This window comes from Sitophilus oryzae, unplaced genomic scaffold (genome assembly GCF_002938485.1).
Source record: "Sitophilus oryzae breed Bouriz unplaced genomic scaffold, Soryzae_2.0 scaffold_1275_pilon_pilon, whole genome shotgun sequence".
In the NCBI taxonomy this organism is placed as follows: domain Eukaryota; kingdom Metazoa; phylum Arthropoda; class Insecta; order Coleoptera; family Curculionidae; genus Sitophilus; species Sitophilus oryzae.
Genome location: NW_022145921.1, coordinates 217,460 through 229,508, shown reverse-complemented (window position 1 = coordinate 229,508; position 12,049 = coordinate 217,460). Strand labels below are relative to the sequence as shown.

The following is a 12,049-nucleotide window of genomic DNA, read 5'->3' as shown; positions in this document are numbered from 1 at the left end:
ATTTTATCTATGTCTAACTATAAAAACACACAATGAATTTTTAAAATATTTTTAACTAAAATAAAAAAAAATAAAAATACATTGTAGGTAATTAGATTGGTAAAGATAGTCCGATATGTGCGTTTGTAGTGAGTAGACGTGAATCTCAGCTCCGACAATATTATTTACTTTTCAAAGTTATTCTTACAAACAAGTTTTTTTTTCTCACACTCGGCCAGTTTATTTGTTTTGTTAAATTTGAACTAAGAATTGTTATTTACAATGGTATTTACGGAAAGACAAAAAACAGAATTGGTATGCATCGTGAAGGACGTTTCTCAAAAAATCATATCAGAGATTTTTAATGATAAAAAATTTATGGAATCAATAGCAGCAAAGGTAGCAGACATGGTGGCCCAAAAAATTGACGAGCGAATGCAAATTTTTGAAGCAAGGAACAGTGAGTTGGAAAATAAATTACACAGTGTGCAAGTTGAAAAGGATGAGCTATTTTGTAAAACAGATAATATGGAACAGGCTTTAAAACTAAACCAGCTTTGTTTACATGGGCTCCCAGAAGAGGAAAATGACCTAAATAACTGTGTCTCCGAAATTATCAAAAAGCGTCGGGACTTGCCGAATATTGAAGTCGAACAATGCTATTGTATTGGTAAACATCCAATAGACAAGTCAAGATCTCGTACAGTGATTTTAAAATTTCTGTCTACTAGTCAAAGAAACCTTGTCTATTTGACGAAAAATAGACTTAAAAATACTAAACTTGCCATTAGTGAGCAGTTAACATCCTACCGGCATGGGTTATTAATGTTAGCCAAAGACAAACTTGGAAAAGACAAAGTGTGGACCATGGAGGGTAGAATATTTGCCAGGGTTGATGGGAGAAAAATCTGGATTCGAAATGAGGATGATATAATTAAAAATTAACAACTGTTAGTCGGGATTCTATTCAACAATATCTTCTTTATTTTTTTTTGTATTTTCAAATACATCTAATATAAATATATTTTTTTTTACTTATTTCTGTTAAATTGTTATTTCTTTAGGTAGTATAAGAAAAGTATAAGCTAGGAGGAAAGAGAATGAAAACACTAAGTATCGCATATTTCAACGTGCGCTCGTTATTGCCGCATTTCGCAGACTAGAAGAATTTATTATTGGAAAAGTCTTTTGATATTTTGGGCACTTCAGAAACATGGCTGACTCAGGGTATACCTAGTGACCATGTCCAAGTTCCAGGATATACGTTTCTTAGAACAGACAGAGATATGAGAGGTGGTGGAGTGGGTATGTATTTTAAAAATAATTTTAAATATGAAGTTCTAACATCAAAGCAATCAGAAAGTTTGGAACAATTATGGATAAAATTTAAATTTAATAATGTAGTATATATTTTTGGATCAATCTATAGACCGCCAAAGGGACATTTCTTGGATTTTATGAATGAGTTTGAGAACGCGCTAACATTTTTTACAATGGAATGTGAAAATATTGTGTGTGTGTATGCGGTGGAGATTTCAATTTAAATTATTTGTCATTGGATAACAAAAGCGTTCAAGATTTTGATTGTTGCTTAAATTCTTACAATTTAAAACAAATTATTGATACTCCGACAAGAATTACAGATAAATCTCAAAGTTTGATAGATTATATTATTACCCCTAAAACAGAAACAGAAATACATTATTCAACTCTTAACGTACCCGATATTTCAGACCATCTAATGGTGCATGCTACTTTAAATGCTCAGGTTGTACAAAGAGCTGAAACCAAACTCCAAGTAAGAAACTTCAAATATATAAATAAAGAACTATTAGCATCTTTTTTTGGAAAGCGCGCCATTTGAGGATATAATATATATTAAAAATATTGAAGATAAGTTATCTTATTTTAATAATTTGATATTAATGATATTTGATATATTAGCACCTTTAGAAACAGTTAAAAATAAGAAATATAAACCACCATGGTTAACTGACATTATAAAACGTATGATTAAAATGCGAGATAAGACTTTTAAAAAATACAAAAACACCGGAAAACCGGAACATTGGGATTATTATAAACAAATGCGGAATCAGACAAATATTGCAATACAAAATGAAAAAAAAAAGATATCTAGAATTTTGCACTAATAAACATAACAATAAGGTTTTATGAAAAAAACTAAAAAATTTAAATATAACCAATAATGTTAATATTCGATATATTCCTGATTCTATAAATAACCCAACGAATATAAATATTTTTTTTTCTACAGTTCTCAAAAATTAACCCATCAGTGGATAAAACTTAAAAAACATTTTCTGGATAGTTCTCTTCCCTCTTATTTTTTTTTACCTCAGAATTATTTTAGTATAAAATACTTTTCTTTGTGTTTATTTCTTTTAATTTCATACTAAATTTTCTTAGTCATAGGATTACTATATAATTTACTTATATTTGTAGATAAGTTACAGTAAAATAATTTAGCTACATAACACACATTTATACTAGCTGATATTGTGATCTGATAGGAACTGAATTTAAACCAATTTTAATTGTCTTCAGTTCCTTTTTTGCATGTTTTTTTGAATTGCTATTTTTTATTTGTAAATTACATTTGTTGTAAATGATATTCATGCAAAATAAAGTATTATTATTGTTATTATTATATTATTATTAATTATATATCGAGAAACTATGGGTTACGGGGGCTCGTTGAATTTGACACTTTATGTCAGTTTAATAAATAATATATTATAATAAATAAGTTTTGATGTTTTTATAATTATTATCAATAGAACAGTTTATTTGTATTTAGTAGGTATTAAGTGAAAAATATTTTTTTCTCTTTGGTAGTCGGAGTGCGGTAATGAAAATGCGTGAGTTAAGAAGCTCTTAACTCACTCAAAATGCGTGAGCATTATTATGCGTGAGTTAAGAGCTTCTTAACTCACTGACGTAGATAAAATACTATTATTATCCACGTGTAAGAAGGCATCATCTCTTAGCAGTGCCTCTTTCTCGCTTAAAATAATTAATAAGCCTAAAATGTTTGGCTTCTTCAATATCACTAAATCGGCAATTTACTGCTAAAAAATTGAATTATGTTTGACAACGCAATCAATGTATAATTTTGATATTGATCGATAACCGTCAATAAAAGTTTGTTTTTTACAAATTTAGAGCACAACGGAAACCATTATGGAAATGAAAACAATGTCACTATCAAATATTTTTCAAATGGTAACTAATTCGAAAAATATCTTGATATTCTTTATCATTGTCTTATTTATTTAACATCTCTATAAAGTCGACGATTCAGTTCTCCGAATAATATGAACTGACGTTCGCTGCGTGCTAATACAAAAACGTTACAAGCTCTTAAAAAAATTATAAAAATGTTTCTCTAAAATAGAATCTGGAAATTTTATTCACCATGTTTAAATATTTACGTGATATTTTCTACGTACTCTCTATTTGTGAGAGTCTCAAAATAAAGTATCAAAGTACATCAGAACATAAAATGCACACATAGTACGAATACAGTTGCAAATTCTTTTCATAAAAATAAAGAAATTGATAAATATATATCGGAGATTCTCTTTTTTCCACCAATTTGTACGAAACCAGCTCTTTGACTTCACTTAAGCATAATTAAAATATTTTTTATTTCCTTTTTTACTTCTTTATTTTATTTAAATTTGTGTTGTTTCAAAATATCGTCAGATTAGTGTACTGGTTATCTATTTATATCTGTATACAGGGTGAGTTTCCTACGATGTTCTCTATGTGTATCTCGGAAACTACTGGAGATAGAGATTCGGATAAATGGGGAAAGAATTGCAGTTTTTTGGGGTCATAAAGATGCACCTTTCAGATTTTTGAAAAAGTTCATGGCTTACTAGATATTTTGAAAAAAACAAATTTCGGCTACCTTAAAAATTGTCCCTAATTCTATTATAATCTATTTTAGACAAAAAGTTTTCAGACAAAAGTTGTAGATAATCACATCCTTAATGAGATTGTGTCCTCCGTTTTTATCTAAAGCCTCTCATTTTTGACATATGACACAAACATATGTTTTTTTAAATGGAAACCATAGTTGGCCATGACTTCATAAAAAGCGCCGTTTTTTAAGCTTTTTAGCAATAATATGTTTCTTAAAAAAAATTACTGAGTTATAGCCAATTCTTATAATATTTAAACAATTTCACTTAGTTAGCCATGGAAACAAGTTCAATCGTCGTTGCTCTCAGAAATGTGAAACTGACACATCCAAACTTTATAAATTAAAATAAACAAAAATTGCAAATATGCATTTTTCAAATAAAGAAAAGCCTGTAGGATTATTGGTTCAACTTTTCTTGGCCATACATTTTCGAGGCAACGTATCCTCGTTATAAACCGTTGAACGTTACTTACGTTTTTTAGAAAACTTAAATTTAGATACTTGCGCTTCAATAGAATGGTTCCAACATGACTTTCATTATGACACTCTCCCTAATAATGAAAGAAATGTTAAAAATTCTTTATATCATAATTATGCAAACTCAAGGATAGGTAGAGGTGGACCAATTGCATGCGTCTCCTCAATCACCTGACCTATCCATTTTAGATTTTTTTAGGCGGTATGGTTAACAATAAGGGTAACAAAAAAACTTATGCCATTCCATTTAAAAAAAACATGTTTGTGTCATATGTCAAAAATGACAGGCTTTAGATAAAAACGGAGGACACAATCTCATTAAAGATGTGATTATCTACAACTTTTATCTGAAATTTTTTTGTCTAAAATAGATTATAATGGAATTAGGGACAATTTTTATAATAGCCGAAATTTGTTTTTTTCAAAATATCTCGTAAGCCATGAACTTTTGCAAAAATCTGAAAGGTGCATGTTTATGACCCCACAAAACTGCAATTCTTTCAAAACTTAAACAGATTATATCCAATAAATTAAACATAGTAAATTAGTTTTTTTTTCTCTTTACAAGAGTATAAGTATGTTTTAATTACCTAGTTGAGTGGCAATATTTAATAAATGTTTGTTATGTATTGCCTTCAATTCTTCTATGTCAGCTTCTCCCGTTGCTATGCTCACTACAGTTTCTTGAGTCATTTTTGATAATATTAGCCACAAGACAGGTCCACTTATTGTCATTATAAGTTCTAAAAATGATATGTTAATAACACTCCAATATAGAATAAATACATTCAGATGCAAAAAACGTATCAAATGTATCAACTTTAATTCGGAATTAAGATGTATAAAAATGTATCAACTTTAGTTCGGAACCTCAGTTTATCATAAACTTTAGTATTCGACTTATTATACAAGGTTAATCGAAGAGTTTTTTTTACCCTACCCAAGCAGCATTTGGACGTCGGGACAAGGTTGTGTCACGCGACCAAACGTCGGGGTGCAACGTCGGCACAACCTCGTGCCAACCCTAGACTGCACTAGTTTGGAGAATCATTTTTGGGTCGAAACAACGTTAGATACCGACGTTGGCTAGCAGCCTAATTTAGTACAAACTGCAACGTTGTTTAAAATCCTAATTCACAGAAATACAAAACTATAATAATATGGCGTCTAAGTCGCGTTTTATCCTAAATTGGGATAATTATAGTAAAAATATTATTTTTATGATTTAGTTAGAGACATATGCCAGATGACAGTAAAGGAAAACAAAACAAAAGTATTTAAGTGTGGAGGATATTTGAAGACCATAATTATTGAAACACTCTAACCGACTCTGTAACTCGTTACCCAAGGCAAAAAAGTTAAACGCAAACAACTTTATTGATAAATGTATTGTTTCTACTCTGAAAAATACTAATGGGCCTTAAAATTAAAGAAGTTTTAAAAAATTTCTTGAATTTTTTTCTTTTAGTAAAATGAGAACAATTTATTCGCAGTCGAAAACATTGTTTCCGCGTGTTGTTTAGGATCAAATATTTCAAGTTAATGTATTCAAAAACCAGGAATTGCTATTTTAGGAACGAAACATTTTCTTATTCAACAACATGGCGGCTTTCACTTTGTTGTTTTGGAGATTAAGATGGAGTAGTTCGAGTAGTCGCATACTGGACTAATAAAGTCGTAGTTCAGCCTTAACAGGTAGTATACTAGTCGCAAGATTGCCTAATTTAGTCATCCTAGAGTCTAGCTTGTGCCGCCCTCTTCTAAATAAACGAGGGAGTGGATAAAGTATCGGTAATATGTCGATGTATATTTAAATTTAGTTTTATATGTACCTTTCTTATGTCCCATTTTAATTAAGTTTTTTTTATAAAAACAAAAACAGCACTGAAGCTTGAAGAACTGAAGAACAGAACAATGAAGTAAAAATTTAAGATTTAAGGTTATGGTTCAATACAGTTGCAAAAAGGTAGTGGCTCGACGTCCTACCAACGTAAGAATAAGGAAATCTAAACAACGTTGGAATTAGTAAAACAGTCGACGTTTGCATAACGTTGGAATAGGTCCTGAAAGTGACGTCGGAAAACTCTTTATTGCCCAACATTGTAACTACGTTGTCCGAATCACCTAAAGATCACTTAAGCAAAAAAGGTTACAAGACAACGTTTATTCGACGTCGCAGAAGCTTTTACTTTGTTGTAGTACTAGTTCAACGTCGGCACAACGTTACAACAACGTTTACATTTATTTTAATACCTAAGGTACGGAGCTAACTATTTTTTGTAACTAATCCAACGTTGTGTTTAGTAAACATGTGGTCGCAAGTCGTGAAAATGCTACTTGGGTATCTTTAAAACATATTGTGCAATTATTTCGTGAGCAAATTTTCTTAGAACATAATTTTTCTGTCAGAACCATGTCTCCTTAATCTTTTATTTTTTGACTCATATCAACATATGCTTTGGTTAATTTTTAAGAGCAAAACCAACTTGCCACTAACATTTTGCAATATCTTCAATTATCGTTACTTTTTGATGTTACTCTTCATAATAGTGAGGTGGCTTTAGTGATTATTGTTGTGTACGATTGAATATGGTTTTTAGTGTCGTAGATTGTGCAAAAGTTATTGATCTTATTGAAGATGGCCGAAATTATGAATATTAACTTGGTCCTTGAAGAAGAATGGGAAACATAACACAATATATTTGCAGCCTCATTAAGAGTATGAACCGACGTCTACAGACAGTTATAACAGTCGGTAAAGGTAATACAAAGTATTTGAGTATTTTTTTACAAGTTTTTTGTTTGGTGTACACTTACTTATTATAGTTATTTTCCTTAGTTCTGTCAGTGTTACTATTATTTATTAAAACCAAGCAACTATCGTTAATTTAAAAAAAAATAAAAATTTAATATAAAGTTCTAATCAGTGTCGAGATGATATTACGACAGTAGTCACCAAAGCCACCTCGTGATATTAAAAAATAACATCATAAAGTAATGATAGTTGAAAAAATTGCAAATTGTTGGTGACAAGTTCATTTCGCTCTAAAAAAAATTAACCAAAGCATGTGTTGACGTGAATCAAAAAACAAATTCTCAGGAGACATGGTTCTGATCGCAAAGTAATTTTTTAGGGAAACTTACTCAAAATATTTGCACAGGGTGTTTTAAAGTTAGGATAAATAAAACAACCCTTTAATTAAACCTGTATAATAAGTCAAATATTAAAGTTTATAAAAAAACTGAGTTTATGAATTAAAGTTGATAGTTTTATACAGGGTGGCCCATCGAAAATGTTCCTCAAGGCATAACGGCCAGGGTAATTTTTTTTTCAGAAAATTCAAAAACATGTCAATTTTGTTTGTGGGGGGGACAACTTTTGCCCCAAAAATGATTGCAAAATCTTCAATTCTCTGAGCGGGGGTGTCATCCCCCAATTTTTTTCAAATGGGAGGGGGGTCAAGTGGTACCGCAATGAAAAGGGCTTTCTATTATCTATACTTTCCCGCTTCGTTTTTTAAAATCGGTCGAGTGATTGAGAAAATATGAAGGATTGAAATTTGATAAGTTTATTTAATCATTTATCAGAGTAAATGATGAGGAAAATTCCTTCGACCAATTTGCTGTTTTTTGTTATTATTTCTAGATGTTTTCGCATTTTTTCACTTGCCACAAGGTTGAACGATCAGGTGCGGTAGTTGCTAGATAGCTGTTCTGTGACCTCTGCGTTGAAGTTCTTCTCAATACCGTTAAACTTTTTAACAATAATTATGGTGTACCCACTTGCAGAAAAATTAGAAATATTCGAACTTTATTTTAAAAATAATAAATGTGGCAATCGGGTTGCGCAGATATTCAATAAACGCCATCCTAACAAACACCTTTCTGGCAAAATTGTTCGTGAGTTAGTAGCAAAATTTCGCGAAACTGGTTCTGTTATGAATAAAAAGAGGCAGAGGGAAAATCCTGTAGTAAATGAAGCTATGGAGGTATTCGTATTAGGCCAAGTTGCCAAGTACGCTGAGTACAAGAAAATTAGCCAATGAGACCGGCGAGAATCGTACAAGCGTCCAAAGGATATTAAAAAAAGTTCCACCCGTACAAAATTCAGTTGGTACAAGAACTTAACGAAGACGTTTTAAAATAAAGTAAAATAAAGTTTATTTTTAAAATAAAGTTTGATTATTTCCACTTTTTCTGCAAGTGAGTACACCATAATTGTTAAAAATTTAACGATATTGAGAATTTCAACGCACAAGTCACAGAACAGCTATCTCGCAACTACCGCACCTGATCGTTCAACCTTGTGGCAAGTGAAAAAATGCGAAAACATCTAGAAATAATAAGAAAAAACAGCAAATTGGTCGAAGGAATTTATCTTTATCATTTACTCTGATAAATTTTTAAATAAACTTTTCAAATTTCAATTCTTCATATTTTCTGAATGACCCGACCGATTTTCAAAAACGAAACGGGAAAGTATAGATAATAAAAAGCCCTTTTCATTGCGGTACCACTTGACCCCCCTTCCCATTTGAAAAAAATTGGTGGATGACACCTCCGCTTAGAGGGTTGAAGATTTTGCAATCATTTTTGGGGCAAAAGTTGTCCCCCTCACAAACAAAATTGACGTGTTTTTGGATTTTTTGAAAGAAAAAATACTCTGGCCGTTATGCCTTGCGGAACGTTTTCGACGGGCCACCCCGTATACAATATGCTAAAAAAATCGTGAAAATAAGGCTAAAAGAAAGAAAAATATAACACTTTAAACTTGACAAAAACATTTCCCGTTGCGGTTTTTTGCATTTGAGTGTACTTGAAAAAAAAATGTATTAGAAAAATAATTATTAATGTAGGAAGGAAAAAAGAACAAAAAAACTCTATCTCTCTGATGATTTATGTCGGTATAGGCTGTCCAGAATGTTTTGAAACAAATATTTTATTTTAGACTGTACTGAGTGTAAAGGAGAAAGAAAAATAGTTTAAATTTCAAATTATAACAACTTCTTGGGATTTTATATCCATTAAAATGACATTTTGAAAATTTAAAAACTCCTACTACAATCAACGATATTAAAAAAACAATATATTGTGATTTATTTAGATATTCTTAAGCCATATAATGATTTACCGACTGTACAGATATGTTTAGATTTTAACTCAACATTTATGTTTAAATTAGAAGAAATCAACAAATTAAGTAATAAAAAAATCTGTTTACCTGGTAGCAACCAATCTATATTAGAATGACCTGGCAGGTCACGAAAGTCAACAACGCCATATGCACGTAGCACACTTTCTATAAAACTGCAAGGCTAAAAGTAAATTTTATGTTTGTAATCGAATTTCATCGAATAAAGTTGAAATTTAGGCCTAAAATATAGTTCATGGAAATATATTTTCCATTAAAACACAACTGAATAATATACAAGTACTACATTCCTATATACGGTAATTAGGTTGTTATATGCGGTAACTAGGTTGTTATATGCGAGGGTGATATTCCTTCCAAAATGTGATAAGTCCAACATAGTTTTGAAAAACAACTCAAACCTGGTCCTGTATAGTGGCATTTGGCGTCTTCCTCCACTTCCATCATTTGCAGATGTGATCTCAGTCTGCAGTGATCCATATATAATGAATGCATTGAGCCTCCGCGCGCCATTTATAGCAGTCTACTCATAAATTGTAATAAATGTAATAAGCTGAGTATCGCTTTAAACAAAAATCATTATTAACTTTCAATATAAAATCGATAACCATATGCTGGTTGACAGTATGGTCATAAAAGACTTGGGTATCTATGTGGACAGTAAACTTCCATTTGATTATCATATAGATCAGACGATTAAATCTGCTTTGAGATCATTGGGGGCTTTTTAATAAGAACAACTAAACATTTTAATAACCCTCAGTGCCAGTGAAGTTGATGTACGCTTCTGTTGCTTGGTCGCCTATTTACGCTACACAAATTTACAGACTGGAAAAAGTTCAAACGCGATTCTGGAAATACTTAGCCTTTAAAATAGATGGTGTTTACCCGACTAGAGATTATAGTCAAAATGCGCTATTAAATAGATTCTCGCTGTTGTCTCTTCAAAATGAAAAAGTTTGTGCATCACAAATTTTTCTACATAAACTGTGTAATGGCGAAATTTACGCGACACAACTGTTACAGAATATTAGTTTCATCATCCCTAGATTTAATACTCGCCATCAAAATGTATTTCATCTTACTGTTCCACGGACCAACTTATCCACAAAGGCGCCATTGCATCAAGCATGTTCAAACTATAATAATCTTATACTATCTTCCGACGAATTAGATACAGGTATTTAACATTTCTGCCGCAAGTTTCAAGAATAAAATTAGGCGGTTGCTGTCTGGGCCATCTGAGTGAGATCTATACTGCTCCTTAGTTAATTTACTATGTGTTTCCTTATTATTTATAATTGTCTATTAATTGGGATCCTGTAATCCTGTCAGGCAATAAAGTTATTATTTATTTATGTGGTTTTTTTATTATGAGTGGTCTAATGAAGATTTTTTGAGTTTATTGACAAATATGAACATTTTCGTTGTATCATTTTTGTATATAACCCGCAAGGCAAGCGTGGCGTTTTAATGCCATATTCCTTTCAATACTTCCATGATTTCACAAAAAATACAAAGGCCCCGAGTCCCTGGCGGCTCGAACATCCCCGACCAAGGCAGCGGACGGACAAGGAATCGAGTCAGGGGTGCTAAGAATCACCAGGCTTCGACAGGCTGCCAACATATACTGAACATAGCAACGTACAATGCACGGACATTGAGAACGGATGAGAAATTTTCAGAGCTGGAGCTAGAGTTGGAGAACATAAAGTGGGATATACTTGGCATCAGCGAGACAAGGATGAATGGACGAAAGGCCTCTCCTAAGGAACGGCTGCACATTGTTCCAAAGAAATTCTGAAACAGACTCGCAGGGTGGAGTCGCTATACTTATCTCACCTAAACATCGGAAGAATATTACAGAGTTCAAATCCATATCAAATCGAGTAATTTTCGCTGTCTTGAAGTTAAATAAAAAATATTCATTAAAAATAATTCAAGTATACGCACCAACTGCATCTTCTGACGAGGACGAAATTGATGACTTTTATGATGATATAGAGAGAGCCTTAAATACATCTCAAACATATTTTACCCTCCTTATCGGTGACTATAATGCTAAGATAGGCAAATGGGAGAAAGACGATGGCCCATATATAGGGAAATATGGCCTAGGACAAAGAAACGAAAGGGGCGAAAAACTTCTTAACTTCCTTCAACAACACAACATCTATGCAATGAACACCTTTTTCAAAAAAAACCGAACAGAAAATGGACCTGGGCTGGTCCCGATGGATCAACAAGAAATGAGATTGATTATGTCCTATGTAATAAAAAACACATTGTTGAAGTTAATCGGTAATCAACCAAGTATCGGTAATCAACCAATTCTCTACTGGCAGTGATCATAGATTAGTTAGAACTAGAATTAAAATCAACACATCACTAGAAAGAACAAAACTCATCAATACTAAAAGGCAACACCTAAATCTGACCAACCAAAATACCTCTAACTACCAAATCGACCTAAATAGAAGACTATCCAA

General features: G+C 31.8%; 1 protein-coding gene across 1 annotated transcript in view; it reads right to left on the bottom strand.

Moving 5' to 3' along the window:
* Nucleotides 1-12,049, bottom strand: part of LOC115874409 (piezo-type mechanosensitive ion channel component-like) — a 160,363-nt gene that overhangs the window by 139,168 nt on the left and 9,146 nt on the right. The window contains exons 3-4 of the mRNA XM_030889573.1: nucleotides 9,630-9,723; nucleotides 4,999-5,151 (exon numbers count right to left, since the gene is read on the bottom strand). Coding sequence (XP_030745433.1) covers nucleotides 4,999-5,151; nucleotides 9,630-9,723 — 247 coding nt within the window. The remainder of the gene's footprint in view (nucleotides 1-4,998; nucleotides 5,152-9,629; nucleotides 9,724-12,049) is intronic.